Source organism: Psittacula echo (assembly GCF_963264785.1).
Source record: "Psittacula echo genome assembly, chromosome: 2".
NCBI lineage: Eukaryota > Metazoa > Chordata > Aves > Psittaciformes > Psittacidae > Psittacula > Psittacula echo.
In genome coordinates this window covers 32,891,281-32,912,284 of record NC_137737.1, presented here as the reverse complement: position 1 = coordinate 32,912,284, position 21,004 = coordinate 32,891,281, and the positions used below count along the sequence as shown (strand labels likewise).

Sequence of the window (21,004 nt, the reverse complement as noted above, 5' to 3'; positions counted from 1 at the left end):
CACAGCACTGCACCAGCTACTAAGAAGGAAAAAAAAGTGACTGCTACTGCTAAATCAGGACAGTATCCACCCCTTATATCATGCTTGACTACAGAAATGAATTTTTTGTATGGAAAATCTAGTACTTAATTTAAAATAAACATTTTCAAATTACTCTGCAAGATTACAACTTTATCATTTTACACAGTTCAAACACTATTTTCAAAATTATATTTCAAATATCTGAAATATTTCTAATAAAGTGATTCCTTTTTAAAGTAGACGATGACAATGAATTGTTGACTACTTCCAAGCTGGAACCATGGGTCTTCATGATCTCACATCCTTACAAAAACATTTCATTATGGTCTTATCTATTAGTCTTCCAAGGCAGCTATTTACTAAAGTAACAATTTCTTCCCACTATGAACAGTGAGAATGGCCTAATATAATGAAAAGAGATTCCTTGAAGTCCCCATCCTTTTTCCAAATGCTGGCAGTCAAATCCAGTGCAGATTCTAGTAGAATGTGCTGCACGTACGTCTTTGTGTCAAGAGATTTCACCTGCTACTGTGGAATACTTCTTGTACACTACTATTCTATATTCTAATTTTACCTCCAGATCCTGAAACATTATCTTCAACTCTCTTTGGACAGTCAAAAGAAGAAAACCCAAGAAAATATGAACAACATTCCACAGAAGAAAGTAAATTGAAAGATATCTCCAAAGCTGGATTCTCTTTTCCAGGCCAGAAATCACAGTAGCAGAGAATCAAACTATTGATTGCAGAGAACCTTTAGAGGTCATTTAATGCAACCTGCTTCTTGAAGCTTCTTAAATGAGGTCCCTGCCTCCCCCCAGTAACTGCCGCTAATTACTATATACCATTTAGAGGCAAGTCAGCATTATCAAATTTATCATAATAGCATGGATTACTTAATTATAAAACTAGTATTAAGCCAAATATTCTTCATAGTCAATCCTGATTAAAAAAAAATTATTCCATAATGCAGACCCACTTATATTAACTACTGTATTCGATCATACTTACAACAAATCCTTTTTTGATACAGTTCAATTGCTTTCAGCAGCTCCATACACGTTCTCTGAATAGAATGGAACAGCTGATATTGAAACAAAATACATAAAAAAATTTGTAAGTGTATACAAGAAACACTGACAATTCAAATACAAGAAAGAGATTAATTTTTGTAGAAATTACTAGGATCACCATTTTCTTCATGAACAATGAGTAATTTTTCCAGCTTGAAAGTAATTTTTCCTCATCAATTGTGTTTTTCTTTCAATTAAGTTGTCCACTGAAACTAAAGACAGACCAATCATAACTTATGAAAGGAAAACAAAGACAAAAATAATTTTGGAAACAGATCTATTATAAATAGCTGATAGTTAACCAAACTACTCATGTTGGGGGTTTTTAATTGATATATTTGTATACATATGAAGGTGTAGTATAAATCTTTCTTAAAAAAAAAATATCAAAAATCAAAATAGAATAAAATGTTATCAAAATGTGTATCATGCTTATGAGGTGTAGCAACACACATACTGAATTTTTAAAACTACAAAGTCTAGTGGAACAAGCTTGCATTGATATTCCAACATAGGAAGTTATTGATTTAAACTGAGATTTTAGTGGCATAGCTCCAGTTCTCTAACCAAATTTGTAAAGCATCATTTTCCATACGAAGGTGGGGGGGGGGGGGGAATAAATGAAAAAAGTCAGTCTTGACCAAATTTGGGGATTGTTTCTAGGTAATAGAAAAAATACTACTCTTGCTGTCTGTACATCTAAAATCTCCAACCTGTAACTTAAACCTCATCTCCAGTGTATCAAGCACTGTATAAACATATGCAAAATGGACTTCCAGAACTGTCTTTCTTCATGTTTGACTTCCTGTACATTTACATGGGTCTTTTAGACTGTGGTACTTGTGCTTGAGAAGTTGTTCAAGTGAAAACATGCTTATAGTTTTGTATCTGGTAAATGCAACTTCCCCCATTTCGAATCCCACTTAACTAACAAAGCACCCTTTGTGATGAATCTGCAACACAGCAACCACGGTAGGAACACTCAGGTACCTATTTATAAGAGATTGTTACAGCCTTCCAGCTTGTTTTAAATCAGTGCTCTTGATTTATAACCCATCATGAAGAGCCCATAGACAGAATCATCGTGTTCTAAGTTATCACTATTATAGCTAGCACTACAAAGATTTGTTACTCGTAAACCAGCCTATTTTCAGCTAAAATGTGGGTAAACTGAGAATCTTAAGTCAACAATTTTCTATGAAACTGCAAGAAAACCAGTAAGGCAAAACTTTCCTCCTTATATAACAAAACAATACAGATAAAACTTAGCTGGACACTAACTTGATTACTGCACTTTGGAAGTCCATTCTTTCTTTTGCTTCATGTCAAAGATGATCAAGCTCTTCAATTTGTAGAGCCTTAATATTTTTATTATTTTTCTAGTGGGGTTGAGGATAATGACAGTAGAGCTGTATTTGTCACACAGCAGGATTCCTTCTCTTGGTGACACTTTACAGACTGTCAGAAGCTTCTTGGGTCATGTCAGAACACACGTATCTGCACAAAAGCTACAGAGAGCAGGGCACATTATGCACCTTGCTCCTTCTTGGCACAATGCATGTTTTTCCCTGCTGTATGCAGTATTTTATAACTGTATAAAGAACGTCACTTGTATATACTAAGGAATACTATTTAAAAAAAAATCTTGAACTGATATAAGCAAAGGATAAGAATGACTAATACAAGTAGAAACAACTATCTCCTGCTCTCCTCTAACAACAAAAGGACCAAAACCTAAAAATAAGTAAGAGAGAGATTTGGTTCCAAATAAAGTTTGAGGGATGTGGGTTTGTGTTACAAAATGCCACTATGTTTCCTATATTTATACAGGTACCTTTGTAAAAAACTAGAAAACATATTACAAGAAAATAATTATACAAATGTATATACACTATTATATACTAGGCGTACACATATTAGAAGCTTGATGGAAATGAAAGCATTTTAAGAATTAACAAAGAATACACATTATGTAAACATTACAAACCTCAAGTTTTGCATCCAGATCTGCATCTGAAGCCACAACATGTTCATCTTCTTTTTTTCCTGTAACTTTTATAAGGGTTTGTTTTGTTTTCCAGTATTTTTGTTGCATTTTATTGACTACAGATTTTTCTTGGCTTTGAGCATATTGGTCATAAAATCCCCTTGGATAATTGCTAGAATATTAAGAAACAAAATTACAAAGCTTCAAAATGATGCTTAAAAAAACCCAAATCTAACATGCTAGACTAATACATTTCCATCAAGAATACTGCATTTGCATGCAAACATGTACCTTCCTACCATGCATTTCCTCATTATGCATTAATAACAAAGCAATTAAATTAGTACATTAACTTCCCCTCCTACTTTAGAAAATAACACACTGCTTTCAATTTGAATGTATTTAACATGTACTTTAGCAGTACTGCCAAATAATCAGCTGCAAAAAATTCTTCCCAATGCATTACAGAATGATTTATAGCGCATGTAATTAAATTTTTATTTTTATAACTAATAGAAGAGTTTCAAATGAACTATTAAGAGTTGCTTAGGCAGCAATCTCATGCAAATTCAGCAGTGTTGGTGTTTCTCAAAGTTCATTTTATGAATGGAATTAGATTACTCCTTGCCCTTCCTTTTTTACAATTGAATAATAAAGAATTAGAAGAGCACTCATCTCTTTTGAGCATGCTATGTGAAAGGTAGATCGCTCATGACTCCTTTTATATATGCAATGACTACATGACAGCTGTGGGTGCGTATACATGTAATCTTTTTTCAAGGTTTATTTTCTACTGGCAGATGACTCTGAATTCCTGTAGCAGACCAGCAAAATAAAAAGTGTAATCTAAAGACAATCACAATCTAATCTAATCTAAATCCCACAAAGACTAACTCCCTATCCCACAATATTTAAACCACATCAAGATGTGTGCCTGGCAAAACCTTGGAGCAGATTCTTCTGGAAGGCATGCTAAGGCACAGGAAAAACAACAAGGTGCTTGGTGACAGCCAGCATGGCTTCACTAGGGGGAAACCCTGCCTGACCAATTTGGTGGCCTTCTATGATGGGGCTATGGAACTGATGGACAGGGGTAGAGCAGCTGATGTTATCTACCTGGACTTGTACAAAGCGTTCAACACTGTCCCGCATGACATCCTTGTCTCTAACTTGGAGACATCAATTTGACAGGTGGACCACTTGGTAGATAAAGAACTGGCAGGATGGCCACATGCAAAGAGTTGTGGTCAATGGCTCAATGTCCAGCTGGAGACCAGCAACGAGTGGTGTCCCTCAGGGATCGGTGTTGGGACCAGTCTTGTTCAACATCTTTGTCAGTGACACGTACAGTGGGATTGAGTGCACCCTTCAGAAGTTTGCCAATGACACCAAGCTGTGTGGTTCGGTTGATACACCAGAGGGAAAGGATGCCACCCAGAGGGACCTCGACATGCTTGTGAGGTGGGCTGATGCCAACCTGATGAAGTTTAACCATGCCAAGTGCAAGGTCCTACACCTGGGTCAGAGCAATCCCAGGCACAGCTACAGGTTGGGCAGAGAAGAGATTCAGAGCAGCCCTGCAGAGAAGGACTTGGGGCTGTTGGTCCGTAAGAAAATGAGCATGAGCCGGCTTCAGTGTGCACTCGTAGCCCAGAAAGCCAACTGTATCCTGGGCTGCATTAAAAGGAGCATGACCAGCAGGTCGAAGGAGGTGATCCTGCCCCTCTACTCTACTCTCGTGAGACCTCACTTGGAGTATTGTGTGCAGTTCTGGTGTCTTCAACATAAAAAGGACATGGAACTGCTGGAACAAGTCCAGAGGAGGGCCACAAGGATGATCAGGGGAGTGGAGCACCTCCCATATGAAGACAGGCTGAGAAAGTTGGGCTGTTCAGCCTGGAGAACAGAAGCTGCGCGGAGACCTCATAGCAGCCTTCCAGTATCTGAAGGGGGCCTACAAGGATGCTGGGGAGGGACTATTCATTAGGGACTGTAGTGACAGGACAAGGGATAACGGGTTCAAACTTAAACAGGGGAAGCTTAGACTGGATATAAGGAGGAAGTTCTTTACTGTAAGGCTGGTGAGTCACTGGAATGGGTTGCCCAGGGAGGTTGTGAATGCTTCATTCCTGGCGGTGTTCAAGGCCGGTTTGGACAGAGCCTTGGGTGACATGGTTTAGTGTGAGGTGTCCCTGGCCATGGCAGGGGGGTTGGAACTATATGATCTTAAGGTCCTTTCCAACCCTAACTATTCTATGATTCTAAGATGACTTAATAGAAAATATAGCTTTACCATTAAATCTCTTTCAGGAAGTGATATTCCATTATTAACTTATAAAAGTACATGCCTTTTCCCCTATATGCATATATAAAAAGCTGCAGTAATTTTTCAGATCTTCAGAAGTAAATGGTTGCTAAAACTTGCTATATTAAATATTCCAGGAAAATAAAAGAGGTTGAGTTTATTTTGAGAAAAGATACCATCCACCTGTGGAGTGACAAACTGTGGTTCACTACCGAGATACTGCCCCCTAACTCTCTTCACAACACACGGACAGCTCACAGATGCTACCCCAAGAGGTCTTCAGACCCAGGATGCACATTGGTTCTATATATGTATTGAGACACACAGGTATGTGTGTGTATATATATATATACACACACATATATATATACACACACGTGTATTGCTGTGAATACTACGGCCATTCTGAAACAAACCATTGGTACAACACATGTTCCCCAAAAGGGCAGCAAATCTGCTCTATATAGTTACTAGTGACACAGTTTAAACTGGAGAGGAAATCTGTCTCACAGGGATTTGTTACTTCCTTTAGTTATTTTTTCATCAGTTTTAGGACACAGTGGCTTAATCACAAAAGATGTGGTAAGAAATTAAACTGAGTAAGGACAAAATTCAAAAAGCACTTACATACAGCAATTCTTCGCTTCTTCCCCAAACTTCGAAAGCAAAGATATTTACCTATTTATTTCTACCCAAACATTATTTTCAAAAGTTTAATTTATTAATTTCATTAAAATTAAAGGACATTTTGGTGCTACAGAACAAAATAAACACCACATGCAAACCATACCATGTTTCATGTGAAATTCTAAAACAAACAAACCCTTAACTGCTCTGACAACAGACAGCTTATCAAGTCAGGTGAAGCCTATATTGACCCAACAAATGCTGTAACTTTATAAAATCTACAGCCTCTACAAGAAGATCCTCCTGGATTATGTGAGAATAGAATGTGAGAGTTTAATAAAAATAGCATTACTTTAATAATAATAATAAAAAATAAAAATCAAACTGCTCACAAGCTAGCATAAGGACCCCAGCTGCCTGGCTAGTCGGGTGCTTTAACTTCTGCTACTGCTGTGCAGATAACTGATATCTCAGTTCAGTGGTCAACCGAAGAAAACACTGCGATTCATCTGATGTCAAACAGCCTCAGTATCTACCTCACTTGAGGTCACTAGAGATTCTGGGGGCATAGTGTAAGGAGTAAAAACGAGTTAGTAATATGACGTCCCCCTGAAAATTAACAATGCTGGCATTAATAGATTCCTGAATTAGAGAGTGATAAACCAATTGAAGGAATAAGAGGAATATAATTGTAGCATGGTTTGGGTTGGAACGGACTTTAAATATCATCTAGTTCCAATCCACAATAATCTTTTGCCAATATACACAAATTCAGCTTCTAATTTCATCTGGAGAATTTAATGTCTCTTGTTTATACTTAAGACAGTGAAAGATTTATAATCCCATTACTGAAGTATTTGGTAGCAATTTTTACTGGTAGATACTTGTCAATACTTTTTAAAATGGATTTTATGTCAAGCAGTCATGGACATATTTAGGTTTTGTTGAACAATCAGAACATGAAACTAAAAGAAGGATGTATTTTATTGTGAAGTTGACAACCATGGATAAACCTCTTGAAATATGACAGTTCATACGCTTCTTTCTATTAAACAGGAAATCAGTAACATGCTATTTTTCTATCTATTCAATCCACTTGTTTTTCCATTCTTTGGCAGTCTTTCATCTTTTATTTTTATTCTTTTTAAACAGACTGTCTACCAATGACTTCACATAAATACTAGGTGCCAGAACATTATGTGTGATAAACTCAGGCTGCAATAAATAAACGTGCTAAACACGTAAAAGCTCTTTAGAGTAAGAAAAAAAATGACCAAGGTACTTACTACTTATGACCTTCCATGTTTCTTGTTTTCTTCAGACACTTAAATAAAATAAGAAATTATCAGTTAATACAAACATCTTTAAAACATAATGTTCAAGTTAGGCACTAGTAGGCCCTTATCTTTTTATGCAGAAAATTACAGTGTTGTAGCATTGTGTTTACCATGTTACAACAGAAAACTTTTCAATCTGTGGGCCAAATGCCTTCCTCAGGTAACACAGAATTCTCACTTAAATTCATGACAAACACATTTAAGTGGTGTCATGGGTGCTGCCAATTTTTGTGTTAGCAAATTTTCCAATTTACCTGGCATAAATTCAGTGATTTTATTGATGAGGCAAGGCATCTTCCTCAGTCAAGTTTTTTTCCCCAATGTTTTAGCCACAAAAAAAGTTCAGCTACTTTTTTCATCCATGTCCCACTGATCTACGTTTTGAAAACACTAGCTATACCACATCTTGAGGCAAGGATGCAAAATTTAACCACCAGGTGTTTTTTCAATGAGGGACACCACAATTCCTGAAGACACTTGTATGCATTTGGACTTTAGATTTTAGAAGTTAATATCTCCAAGCTTGGATACTCAAATCTCCCACTATACTTTGAGCTGACCAGATGGCACAAACATCACTTCCCAACAGTAACTGAGCACACTCCTTCCAGGCCAAATTTGTAAGTGAAGCCAGACATTCCTTATAAATAATGAGCAACCGGCTTTTCCTCTGCTGTTTTCAGAGAGAACTCTATTCTCCAGCATACACCCAGCACGGAAATGGAAGCACTGCAGCATGATCATAGACGATACCAAAAAGAAGCTGGGCAGATGGTGCTGCTGAAAAATGGCCTTTGGTAAGACAAGGAAGAGTATGAACACACCAACATGCTGAACTAAGATGTGAAGCTGACTGAGAAAGTAGGAAGGGAAAAAGTAGCTATGAAGGTAACGGTGCTGAAACGGAACTTGGGCACTCATCTGGATGAGAGGGAAAAGGGGCTGCAACAGGGAAACATGACACTGGAAGCGTCTAGCACGGTGCTGCTTGCAGACAGTGTGGTTAACAATAGAGTGGCAAAGGGACTGGAACAGATTGCAGGAACTGAAACATGGGAACGTGAACCACTAGAGTGCTTCCTGCAACTGAGAAGCACATGCACATGCACTTCCACTTGGATCCAAATGGAGCCAAATCGCAGATTTCTGATTCTAACCTCTCTGCTGTCAGTACCTGTGAAACTTCCTGGCAAAGTTCCATGAGATTCTGCAAGATTATATCAGAGCAGAAAATTTTCTTGAACTGGAATTTGTGAAGTGCTCATAAGAACTGCCAGAGAAACCACGAGAAAAATGGTAACTGCCTTCAGAGCAAAATTTAAACATACAGGCCAAGAGCTACACAACAAAAGAGGAAGAAAGAACTGTTTCAGTATGTTGTTTGCATTATAGCACCACTGAGTCAGGCAATACACAGAATGGACAGCATCAGTCATGGCTTTGCTGTAGTTTCTAAAGCCATAAGGCACAGGCAACATTAACGCTGTTTTTCTACCACCATTCTGCTTGACTTCACTGGTTTAATACTGGTCCTCCTTAAGTCAACTGTGGGTGAGTGCAAGTGAGATAAGAACACAGGATTTAGCTTGTGTACATAGCCATGACTCAGTTAGTCAGCAGCACACTTGGTTTGACAGGAAGCAAGGAACAGTCTATCTAAATGGAATAACACACATATTATGTGAAACAAAGTGTAAATGACCATCATAGGGAACACGTCTAAGGCACTGACCTCACACATGGTACATGTCCACCTGTCTCTCCTGGAAACCAATGTCCCTAAAAAAAAGTTTGACCTTATATTTTGATTCTGGGATCTTCTTAGTTATATTCCACTGAGTTCTATATAACACCCCTATGCCTTTAATATAATATTTGTGGATTTTTTTTTTTACTTCAAAATGAGGACTGTATGAGAGCTCTTAGGCCAATGTTTTCATGGTATGAAAATAAGGGCATGCATTCCTTCCTGCTGTGAGGCATTATGGCATTTGAGGTGTTTGAGGCTACGTGACCTGCTGGCACAGTGCTGTATGGCTAATTAGGGTGGAAGGAAACAGAAGTGGAGCCTTACCTACACGGCCTGCTGGTAATGGCTCCTGGCATGTGGTATCCCCCAAAACACACCAGGAGAGAGAAGGGTCCAATAAAGTTCTAGGTGGTACAGATAAAAACTATTCCAGGAAGACTGCAGCAATTAACAAGCAGGAACAAGCAGCAGCTCAGTCCCTGGGTCCATTTTGTTTCCAATACAGAGGTAGATTTTGGTCTTAAATGAGAATTCAGTTTGTACAAAGACAGCTTAGTAAGCACTGGCATTGAGAAAACAAAACTGTGATTGCTCAAAAACAAACCAGATGACTTTTGATAAGGTTTGCAGTGTTCACGTATGATTTCCATCGATGCTCCTGGATCCCATCCATTTCAGCTGAGTTTCACTTTTCTCTGTGATTAATACTCTGGAAAACCTTGATATGCACTACTGTTATGCCATTCTTTTAGCTGTTAATTTAGACCATAAATGTGCATTTGGTTTAGGTCCCACTGATCTCAAGGGTAATCCTAACAATTTCCATTCACACAGACCTTATTTCAAGTTAGATACACTTGTATATTTGCAGCACTGCAAACCAATTCATAATGCATGTTTCAGCATCACACTTAAGCTCTACTGAAATGGAAACAGTATATATTAACATAGACATTAAAATCAGGAATGAAATTAGAGAAACATAAGGGAGCTGTATGTAGCTGATATGCTATTACAGGAATTCTCATGGTTGAATACAAGTTCTGCTGCAAATGTATCAACTTTTAGCTCATCATGTTAGAATTTTATTTTTAAGAAACACCCACGCTTACTAGATAGGTCATATCCTTAACTGGGTTTTCAGGAGGAGCTCAGAACTGTGTGATCTTTGAGGTCAACTTCCTCAAAGCACAAGCACAGCCCATTTGTATGGGCAGAAAGTTGAGCACCTGTGGCAGAAGGCCAGAATAGATTAATTTTAATGAACTTGAATGCAAAACTCATGCATGTAGAAGATGGAGGTAGAGACAAGTTACGCAGGAGAATGCAAAAGTATGCAGGGGTGGAGTTAGGAAAGCCAAAGCCATGCTGTGGCTGAAACTAGCAAGGGACACAGAGGTCAACAGCAGTGATTCTGTGAAAATTTGTATCATGTAAATCAAGATGAGACTGGACAGCAGCAAATTTGCTGCTGCCACTGGTTTAATACAGAAGACATTCGACAAGAATAGTATAAATGGGCAGCAGAATAACACTGCACCAATTGTGTGTGCGTGTGTCTGTGTGTGAAGCTACACACACACAAGAAAAAAAAAAAGTCTAGATGTTTTCTTCTTAAGAATTACCTACAATATTTTCACCTGTTGATCATATTGTTTATCTTCATTCATAGCTGAAACTTAACATAGTTTTCATTCTTCAGGTTTTGCTACACGTACAATGTAAATTGTCCCTGCACTCATTTAACAGGGCCATAATTCTCTAACTTCACCATGCTGTTACTGTCAATTCCAAGTCCAGGAAGCAAAGAGGGTTGAGATATTGGTTTAATGTAACAAATGACATTATTATCAAAAGTGTTTGGGATAGCTGAAAGCAGTGAGATTTTTTAAAAAAAAAATCCCGAAGTCTACATCTAGCCACAAAAAGCGAGAGATACTAATAAAAGGGGACTGGAAACAGCCCATGGAAGTATCCAGGAATTAAAAGGAACACTTCATAACAAAGAATCCCTGCTTTTGTGAAATGCTGGCCACGAGGCTGCAGAGAACAAAGAATGAGCACATAACCTTTGACTACTTTAGGTTTTGAACTCTATTAGGCTTTCAAAGAACAAGACATAAGCGTCCCAAACAGAAGTAACAAGAGGGTTGCTCTTGGCCAAAGCTGACTACAATGGAAGCATATGACACTAACTAGAGTCCAACAATACCTTCCCCCAAAATTGCAGTCAAAAAGTAACCTATACTGTCATACAGCTTTATATATAAAACAAGCTTAATTTGCCAGAAGGAGGTGACGTAAGAGACTTTTTTGGTTTTTCTTCCCAGTGTATTAAAATTAAAAAAAAAAAAAAAAAAAGTTTTGATAAATAATAATATGGTGACACTGATTAAAAATAAAATAAAAATAGCATTCACCACCCCATCAGAAAGCATTTCTATCAGAAAGTTCCTATTATCTTTGATGATGAAAAGTTACACAACACTTGCGATCTCCGTGACAGACCACCTTTAGCTTGGTAAACAGAAGGTACGGATACTCTAGATAGGGGAGGAAAGCAAACATAGATGCTCTAGAGTGCTGCTTTCCCTAGCATGCTGTTATAGCTGACTTCACAAACCCACATTTACTGCTGCACAGTGCTGGATCTGAGGCATCCTGAAGAAGTCCACACAGCGCTCCAGTGATTTTGCAAGTACTTCCCAGTGTTTTTTGAGGCAGACAGATACTACCTCAGTTTCAGCATTAAACCTGAGCTGGCCCTATTCATAACAAGTCTGCCCAGAACTCAAGCGACCACAGTGATGGAACGTCCATTCCCACACAGAACCAGCTAGGTTCATAACCCCTGCTGAAACCTTGAAAATCCCCAACAGGCCCCTCTGACGAGCTGCCAGGTAGTCATCATGTCCCACAAATCTCCCTGTTTGCAGACTGGCTCCAGAGGGGATCAGCACAGCCCATCGGCCTGGAGATTCTGAAGTACAGCCCAACTGTTTCTAGACTCAGCCTGGCTTCAGAAGCCGTACACGTACATCCAGGCAGTGCTCTGCCACAACTACCACAATGTGCTGGAACCACGATGGCCCTGCAAACAGCCATCTATGACACCTGTGCATCTGGGGCAGAGCTTATCTGGGTTGTAGGCTATTTACTCACAAATTATTTCCACCAGAAGACAAAATAGCTGGAATAAACACAGAACATATTTCTGGCATAGTGCATTGCCTTATGTCTCTACTAAGATATTTTATTAGCCATGATGCTGGAATGAAACTTGATGGAGGACGCTCTCATTAGCAAATAGCATTTCTATTTCTATGGAAAATCCTCTGACTCTTTATAGCCCCCAAGACCATTTGAGTATACCATCTACATTCTGCTATGCCAACAGAAAAATGCTTTCATTGTGTTTTGAGTGATTTAAACTCCAGCATACTCTAGGCTTACCTTCCAGCTCATGCTCTGTACGCTTGTACACGCTTGCTTCTCACTTCTCTTTTTTAGCTTCATTATATTATACTTTTGCATCATAAGTTGTCAAGTTTCCCAAAATCTGAACAACTTTATACAAGTGGTATCTGAAGATTATTTATAACATGGTATGAACGCCTTCTCTACAGCAGCTAAACTGAATATACAGAACTGCATATTCTCAATGTCACGCAGATACTTTTTCTTTTCCAGTAAGTGTAAATGTAAGAAGTATCATCTAGTGAGGTAAAGTTCATATCTTAGGATCTGAAGTTCAGATCCTAATTCAAATATCTCTCCTTGACTGCGCATTGGTTATACTGCTCTTCTGTGCTCTTACCTTAGCAAACAAATCTTACAGAGGAAAGCAGGAAGCAGAGACAGCAAACAGGAATCTTTTCAACTGTGAAGACTGCATTTGAAAAGCGTTGATCTAATCACAACTCCTCAGAACCAAGAGATGAACTGAAATATTTGCAAAAGTGTTATAAATGCTGATCTACAGATCAAGTTTAACATCCCAAGATGATCTAGGATAGTTATGTAGGCAGGCAGTATTGAACAACATGTTCTTTTTAGATGTATCCAGAAACAAGAAAAGGGAACAGAACGAGAGGCAGAGCCCAATTCAGCAACTTCTATGTGAAAGTCATGTGAAAGACAGTCTACACTTTCACCGGTAGCACTGTGCTCCCAGTTTACTGTCCTTTCAAAGCAGCTAATATGTTCTCTGGTTCTTCAAATCCCAGACTCTCTGCACCCTAAACCCCTGCAACTTATAACTTCAAATATGGCAGAATCATGTACTGCAGCTGTTTTACTTAATATAATAGTTTTATTAAAATGACTGATATTCCAAGAAACAATGAATGCAGTAATAGTACAGTGGTACCAAATACAAAAAATAAGAAGAATTTTAAGCAGTTCTACCTGTAGAATTTAAGAGTGATAGTTTAATTTATGTAAAATAATCTGAAGTGAAGAAAATGTGCTTAGGTGAGGGAATCAATGCCATCTGTGCCTCCAACAGCTCTTGACTGACAACCTACCTCCCTCACTCTGCTCCCTGGAAGCTGTGATTAAATTGAATCTAGTAAATGGCCCTCCAGAACAAGAAGCAGTCTCACTGCAAGATGAAGATTAGGCAGGGCACAGTTATATTTTCTCTGGTCTGTCTACAAACACACAGACCAGGATCTTCAAATTGCGTTTTACTTTGCCTTTCCCAAACAACAGTGAATAGAGCAGCCTATTGATCTGAATTATCCATATTGCGAAAGCAGCAAGAGTGAAGTCTGGGCCTATATGGGCATTCAACATCAAGATTATATATAGATTTACAAGTATTCCTACTATTAACCACATGAACAGCAACTACTGTAATTCAGCTAAAATGAATTTAGAGTTTAAGTTATATTGGTATGAAAAATTACGAGATTAAATTTTTCCCTCTAAAGCTCTTGAGGTTCATCCTTGATGTTCTAATCCCAACACTGAGCTTTAAATCCAGGATTTTCATTCAGTTAGCCTCCTCACTGATGCACTTGTTTATTAATTCCAAAAGTTTGCAGAATTAGTCAGCAAGTGCTGCACAGAACTTCCTTCCACGTTTGGTCTGTTCCTTTGTCTCAAACAAATTCACAGCTTTGCTACTTATCCTCAGAAGCATGTATCTTACAGATTATCCACAACTACTCAGGAGAAGAAATACCACAATCTTATAAAAGGAGTTGTATCAACAGAATTATTCTTTCAACCTATTTCAGGAGCTGACATCTAGAAATAGCTTCACATGTTCCTAAAAACAACATAGAGCAAAACAGCATCTGTTACATAGAGAGGAACTCCTGCTGTATTCATACACCTGGGAGGTGCTGAGGAGGAAACAAATTCATACTGTTTGACCCCAATTATCTACTGTGATGCCTAAATTTCCATATAAGTCTCTCAATAATAAGCCCCTGTACAGATAGTGAATAGAACCTTCAAAGAGCAAGTCTGAGCCCCTGAACCACAGCCTCAACACTGTCCTCTGAGCACACAGAAATCACAGTTTCTGCATGAAGCACCTGAACTAGACGGCTAAAGGATGCAGTAAGAGCACTTCTCTACTCCTCTTAGAACTGGGATTTCAAGGTGGTCTGTTGGATTACTGGGAAAAAAAAAGATTCAGCAGCACACTCAGTAACACATTCTGCTTGGGACACAGACACATCTGTAAGCCCACTGGAACCAATTTTTTCTTTCACTGCAAGCACTTCCGGAACTAGTATTTCTATAATACAATTTCTTCCATTTTCTTCTCCTCTCTATCGAGGTTTAAGAGACATCCCAGAAAAAAAAAAAATCATTTATTCCATTCCACTTACCCATTTGTCTTGATCCTTCAAAGGATAAAACAAAATAAAATAATTAAAACCCAAATTCAACATGCAGAAAACCCCAACCATGTACTCAAAAACAATAGAAGTGTCAGGAAAATTGGACTTTGTTTTCCAAGGAGGTAATTTGAGCCAATCTAACACTCCTTTTCCCTTCTTTTTCAAGCTAGTAAATTGTGTTAACAAACCATGGTAATACAAGCAGGTATCTTAAATGACTATGGCTGTGTGATTAAAGACTTGCACCATTAGAAACCATGAACAAGATACGAAAAAATCTGGATGTTTTGGATCTTCTTTTGTCTCCATGCAGCCTTCTCTTCTCCAGGCTGAACAGCCCCAACTTTCTCAGCCTGTCTCCATACGGGAGGCGCTCCAGTCCCCTGATCATCCTCGTGGCCCTCCTCTGGACTTGTTCCAACAGTTCCATGTCCTTTTTATGTTGAGGACACCAGAACTGCACACAATACTCCAAGTGAGGTTTCACGAGAGCAGAGTAGAGGGGCAGGATCACCTCCTTTGACCTGCTGGTCACCTTCCAGTATCTGAAGGGGGCCTACAAGGATGCTGGGGAGGGACTATTCATTAGGGACTGTAGTGACAGGACAAGGGGTAATGGGTTCAAACTTAAACAGGGGAAGTTTAGATTGGATATAAGGAAGAAATTCTTTACTGAGAGGGTGGTGAGGCACTGGAATGGGTTGCCCAGGGAGGTTGTGAATGCTCCATCCTTGGCGGTGTTCAAGGCCAGGTTGGATGAGGCCTTGGGTGACATGGTTTAGTGTGGGGTGTCCCTGCCCATGGCAGGGGGGTTGGAACAAGATGATCTGAAGGTCCTTTCCAACCCTAACTATTCTATGATTCTATTTTACAGTGCTACCTGGACACCTGCCTGTAAACAGTGTATCCAACAAAATCAGTACTGCTGCTACTGACATTAAGTATACAATGAACTGTCTTTCACTGAATTTTACACTGACCCTTCATACTCTCTTTGCAGGGCAGATGACAAAGAGCTACTGCAGAAAGTACTGTTACTTTATTCCAAAAACAATTATCATTCTTCTAATGTTTCAGAATATATAATTAACATAGAAAATTATTCTGCTTAATTTCCTGGTGTAGTGTAAACAGAGAATGACATCCAGGGCCTTGTTTCTTATGCTGTCATTTAGTCATTTATTTTTCCATTCCCAACTCTGATGCATACAAGTTAACAGAGGACAGCAGCAGATAAACAGAGAAAATTTGTATATTGGAAATTTATTGCTCACTTATACCTAGAACTTAATCTGAATTTCACTAATTTTCAGCACTCAAGTGGTTAGAGATAAGTTTCAACCAACACAAAAAAAAAAAGAAAACGAAGAAGAAAATTTGGCACAATGTCACCATTTTTTTAAAAACCTGGTTTTGTTTCCACAAAGTGCAGAGACCAAGTCAACCATTAACATTCCTGTCTAAAAAACAATTTTGTGCCTATTCAGTGCTCTACGTTCGTCACATTATTCCAAAGTTTATCAAGTCAAACTTACAGGCATAAGTGATCTCCTTTCTAGAGCACAACATGTGTTGGAATGACCCTTGAAGCTGGCTTGCTTTGTTCGTTTTTAAAAAAGTGGAATAGCAAATTCCTAAACCCAGCAGTTTATCACAAAACCTCTGATAAGAATGGCACATGCAGTCACTACACAGTATATGTATTCTCAGAACAAAGTATTTCAAACAAATGTTGGTAGGCTTATAGTTGGAAGATCGATGAGCAAACAATAGCCTTTTCTAGGTGAGTTAATTTGCATGTACTTCATCATTTACATAAAGACACAGATATTTAATTATACATAAAATTATTTTTAAATTCCTTTTTCAGGTTATACTGATTTTTCAGCTGATTATTGTGAAATAATATGCAAACAGCACATAGTATCAGTTTTTGCCCTCACATAACATCTTTTACTTGACTCCTAGTGTTCCTCTTATGTTTGTGAAGAACACTAAGTGAATGTCATTTGAGAAGAACCAGATAAGTATCGTAGAGTACTGCGTGAGTTTTATTGAACAGTAAGTCACTGAGTGGCAGGTTCAACCTCACTCTACAAATGAGCAAAGCTGGGGATATATGTAATCCAGCATTTAATCTCATTCTATATGCAGACTTGTTTCATATCTCTGAAATGACTATCAATTGTTTTCTAACACACAGTTGTTCTCTTCTTTTAAAAAACAGTATTTTTAAACTTAGTAGCTGAAAACTATTAAAGAAAATTCCATATGGAACACCTGCTGTGCATAAGCTATAAAAGACAACATGAAAATAGGCTTTGTGACATATTCTACTTGTAATAAGTCTAGAGTCTTAATCTTAGGAATCCTTCTATTTGTAGAACCTGTGAGAAAACCAGTGGATGTATGAAAAAAATCATGAAACTCTTATCACATGTATGAACAAATATGGTTTTAGAAGTTCAAACTACTGGCTCTCTTATTTAGATACTCTATCTGCTGACACAGTCAACACTCTCAAGTTTCTGCCTCCCTCCTCCTTTTTTACCCATGCAGTAGCTGGGAAGCAATGCCATTATACCTGGGGGGGGACAATGCAGGGAGAAGGAAGGGAGGAAAAGAATTTTCACTAGATTCTCTCAGGAGATCATTTTATATCCATGGATAAGAGATCAGGCTAACAAAACAGTTTTAGCATACCCAGCAACAACAATGTAGGGTGTTCTTTCACCACCCTTTGAGTAAATACCACGATCAATGCAGACTTTTTCAATATTCTTGAGAGCTGCATAGGCCACTCAACTGTTGCATTACTGTTCTCAGACCCCGACACACCAGCCGACTGTCTGTAGAGCAGCAGTGATCCCTACAGAAGGATGCAAGATGGACCAGAGTACTGTTTCAGTGGCCCAGAACAGACAGCTCCCAAGGCTGACAGAAGCAATTTCGTAACTGGTCAAAATGCCCCTGGGTTTGCCATGGTTAATTATAGCCACAGGAAAAACTACTCTGACGCTATTACTACTGGCAACTCCTAAAAGGTCATCTGTTTCTATTGTTCTTGATTGCCTGGTTCTTTACTTAACATTCTTCACTCTCCAGGCTTTTATATTTTTAATGGTTCTGCATCACATGGCATGATTTTGTCTTTAGAGTGATTTTATGTTGAGGAGCGAGTGGCAAAAAATCAAGAATCAACTCCTTCAGAGCAACACTGTTGGAGGAGATTTTTCAAAAAGTATTAAAAGAGACTTTGAGGACATTTCTCGACTTCTAGTTTAGCTGAGATGTTAGCACATTTTTTTCTGCCAGCTCATACCAACAGCTTTCAACACTAGTTGAAGAGTGAAAAGAGCTGTTATTATTCATTTCTTCCAGAAAAAGGTTACTTGGGAATTCATCAGAACAATTTACCAGCCCTGTAGAGCACAGATAACAGAGAACAGGCAAGATGGGTGGGCTTGAAACCCTAAGGGAAAAAAGACCCTGTAGTAGGGTTCAAGAGGAATTTCACTTTGCCTCCACACCCCAATAATATAATTGGGGCAGGGGAGGAGGAGAGAAAAAGGGAACAAAAAATGGTAAAAGAAACCTTTCCCTTCCATTCAGTCATAACTGGTCTTCTTGAACCTGCAAACCTTCAGTAACCTGCATATTTGAATCTCAGTTCCCACAAACACAATGGAAGAAATTGACATTATACAAAAGGCACTCAATTCTTTCACAATTAAGAAGGCAAATTCCAGTTACCAACATCTAACTCTTCTGAGTAGAGCGTTTGAACTTTCTGGAGATAACAATGTTTCACCTCTGAAGTTGTGACAGTAAAAATACCTTTATAAACTCAGACTAAGGTTTGGCAGCATTTAAATGCCACATCATCTTCCAGTAGAGCTTGGCGTGGGAAATGTGACAGGTTTTACCAGTTATGGCAGTTTACTACTCAAAATATGATCTCTGTGGCTTCACGCTAAATTCCTTCTTTAGTGGTATTAATATACATCTTAAATTATTAAGTTACTCAGTGTAAACCAATAGGCTACTCTAGTCAAACAGCAGTATAAAATAAAAAAAACCCAAACAAGTCTAAATGAGGTGCTCCTGGACTTCATGCTAAGTACCACTAAGAACTGCAATTCCTAAGACCAGTGCCAGGCAGATAGCACTGTCAAGTGGCCCTTCCACTCACTCCTCAGGAAGCCTGGATAGACAAAGTGGGAAAAGAATGGATTACCAGAAAAAACAGATGAAAGACCACAACCAAATGCAGCCAGCATTGAAGGCTCCGAAACCCAGTGCACAATTTTTCTCTGCCCAACAATTTTGAAAAGTGTTCAAACACAGTTTTTCCCTTGCAACAACAGCCTTGCTAGAGGAAAACATGAAACCAGCTTATTTCCAAGAAGTCTGCTCTGGAGCAAGAGCCACAGCTGCTTTCTGACCCAAATTAAATAACATCCATCCAGAAACAGAAAGAAAGAGGATAACAGAAATAAACATGGGGAAACAAACAAACAAAACAAAAATCAATACAAAAAACCGCAAACAAAAACTAACCAAAAAAAAAGAAAAAAAGAAAAAAAGAAATAAAACCCCAAACAAACCAACCAAACATAAAACCAACAAGCAGGTGCTTCCTGGAAATAAAAGGTCACCTTGGTTTAAAGCAAGGCTTGCACGCAGGGACAAAATATTACAAACAACAAAACAGAAGAACAACTTCATGCCAAGCTTCCAAAATATCTACACAATGTAACTTCAGGGTAAAAGGTTAAAGGATGTACCCTCACGATTACCCGATTCAGTTTCACATTTACACATTTGAACTAAAGTTAATTTAAATTACTATTTTTAGAGGGTCCATGGCAGGACCTTGAAGCTATCAGCACTAAGTAAAACAGCATGGAACTAGAGACTTATTTATATTTGGTGTTGAGCATATACACAGTGATACCGATAATTAGGAGAACACAGCGCCCTTCATCCTTTTCTGTTACTAAAAACTGACCTGATGTTTCAAGTAATTTTTTTTATTTCTTCTTCTAAACGACTACAGGAAATAAACAACATTCATGTACCAGATGGACGAATGCAGAACAAATCCAATTACTAAAATCAACCTTTTCAAAAAATATAACCTTTAAACGGGAAGTTTGGGTTTTTTCAACACCCATTCCATCAGCTACTAACACCTCGGTGCCTGCGTTGGTAACTGACATGACATTACCACAGGCACCCTGCCGCCCCATCGGCCGGCCCGAAGCCCTCAGGTACAAACGAGGGCCGCACCCTGGCGAACGGCACCCGCCGGAGCCGGACAACCTGCGCCTCAGGCCGGAGCCGAGCCGGAAACCGCTGAGGGGAAGCGGCCGTTTTCCTCCCCAACCTTCCAGCGGGCACGGCGCCAGAGAGGATGTACGGGAGGCAGAAACGGATAAATGCAATAATCATGGCGAGATAACCACACGGCGGTAGGGGGGGACGCAAGGCAAAAAAGAGGGGCAGATGCCATCTTGTGCCTCGGAAATTTCAGCCCTGGACATGTCCAACTCCGGCTACACCCATCGCCGAGCCCTAACGGGCACCAGCGCCTCAGGCCCGACCGCCGCACCGCCTCCGTCCCCCCAAGAGACGGGCGTGCAGTCCGCGGGGAAGGCGGCGCCCATCCACGACTGCCCGACACCAGCAGCAGCAGGTGGTGGCGGAGCCCGTTTTCCTCGCCAGGATGCGGTGCGGAGTCCAGCGATCCCCCTTCCCGCACTCACCTTGCCCGCTGCGAAGGGGAGGACAGCACCGAGCTGGGCGCACCTCCACCACCCCTCCAGGTGTTCCGGCGCCGCCGGCGTCACAGCGCCGAACGGAGCCGCCTCTGCCAGCCCCGCAGCGGGGCGGAGCTGCTGCTGCCGCTACCGCCCGCCCAGCCCCCGAGGCGGGAGGGCGGTGGTTGCTGCGTCCCTGGCGCCCGGGGCCGTCGGTTTCCTGGCGTTAGTGTCTGCCAGGCCGTGCTTCCTCGTCCTTCCCCGGACTCTCCTTGAGGGAGGCCT

General features: G+C 39.6%; 1 protein-coding gene across 1 annotated transcript in view; it reads right to left on the bottom strand.

The window, feature by feature from the left end:
* ICA1 (islet cell autoantigen 1) overlaps positions 1-20,800 on the bottom strand; it is a 75,881-nt gene extending 55,081 nt beyond the window's left edge. The window contains exons 1-4 of the mRNA XM_080611403.1: positions 20,726-20,800; positions 7,299-7,336; positions 3,081-3,252; positions 1,032-1,104 (exon numbers count right to left, since the gene is read on the bottom strand). Of these exons, the coding sequence (XP_080467529.1) occupies positions 1,032-1,104; positions 3,081-3,252; positions 7,299-7,315 (262 nt within the window). The 5' untranslated portion in view covers positions 7,316-7,336; positions 20,726-20,800. The remainder of the gene's footprint in view (positions 1-1,031; positions 1,105-3,080; positions 3,253-7,298; positions 7,337-20,725) is intronic.
* Between the last annotated feature and the right edge of the window lie 204 nt (positions 20,801-21,004).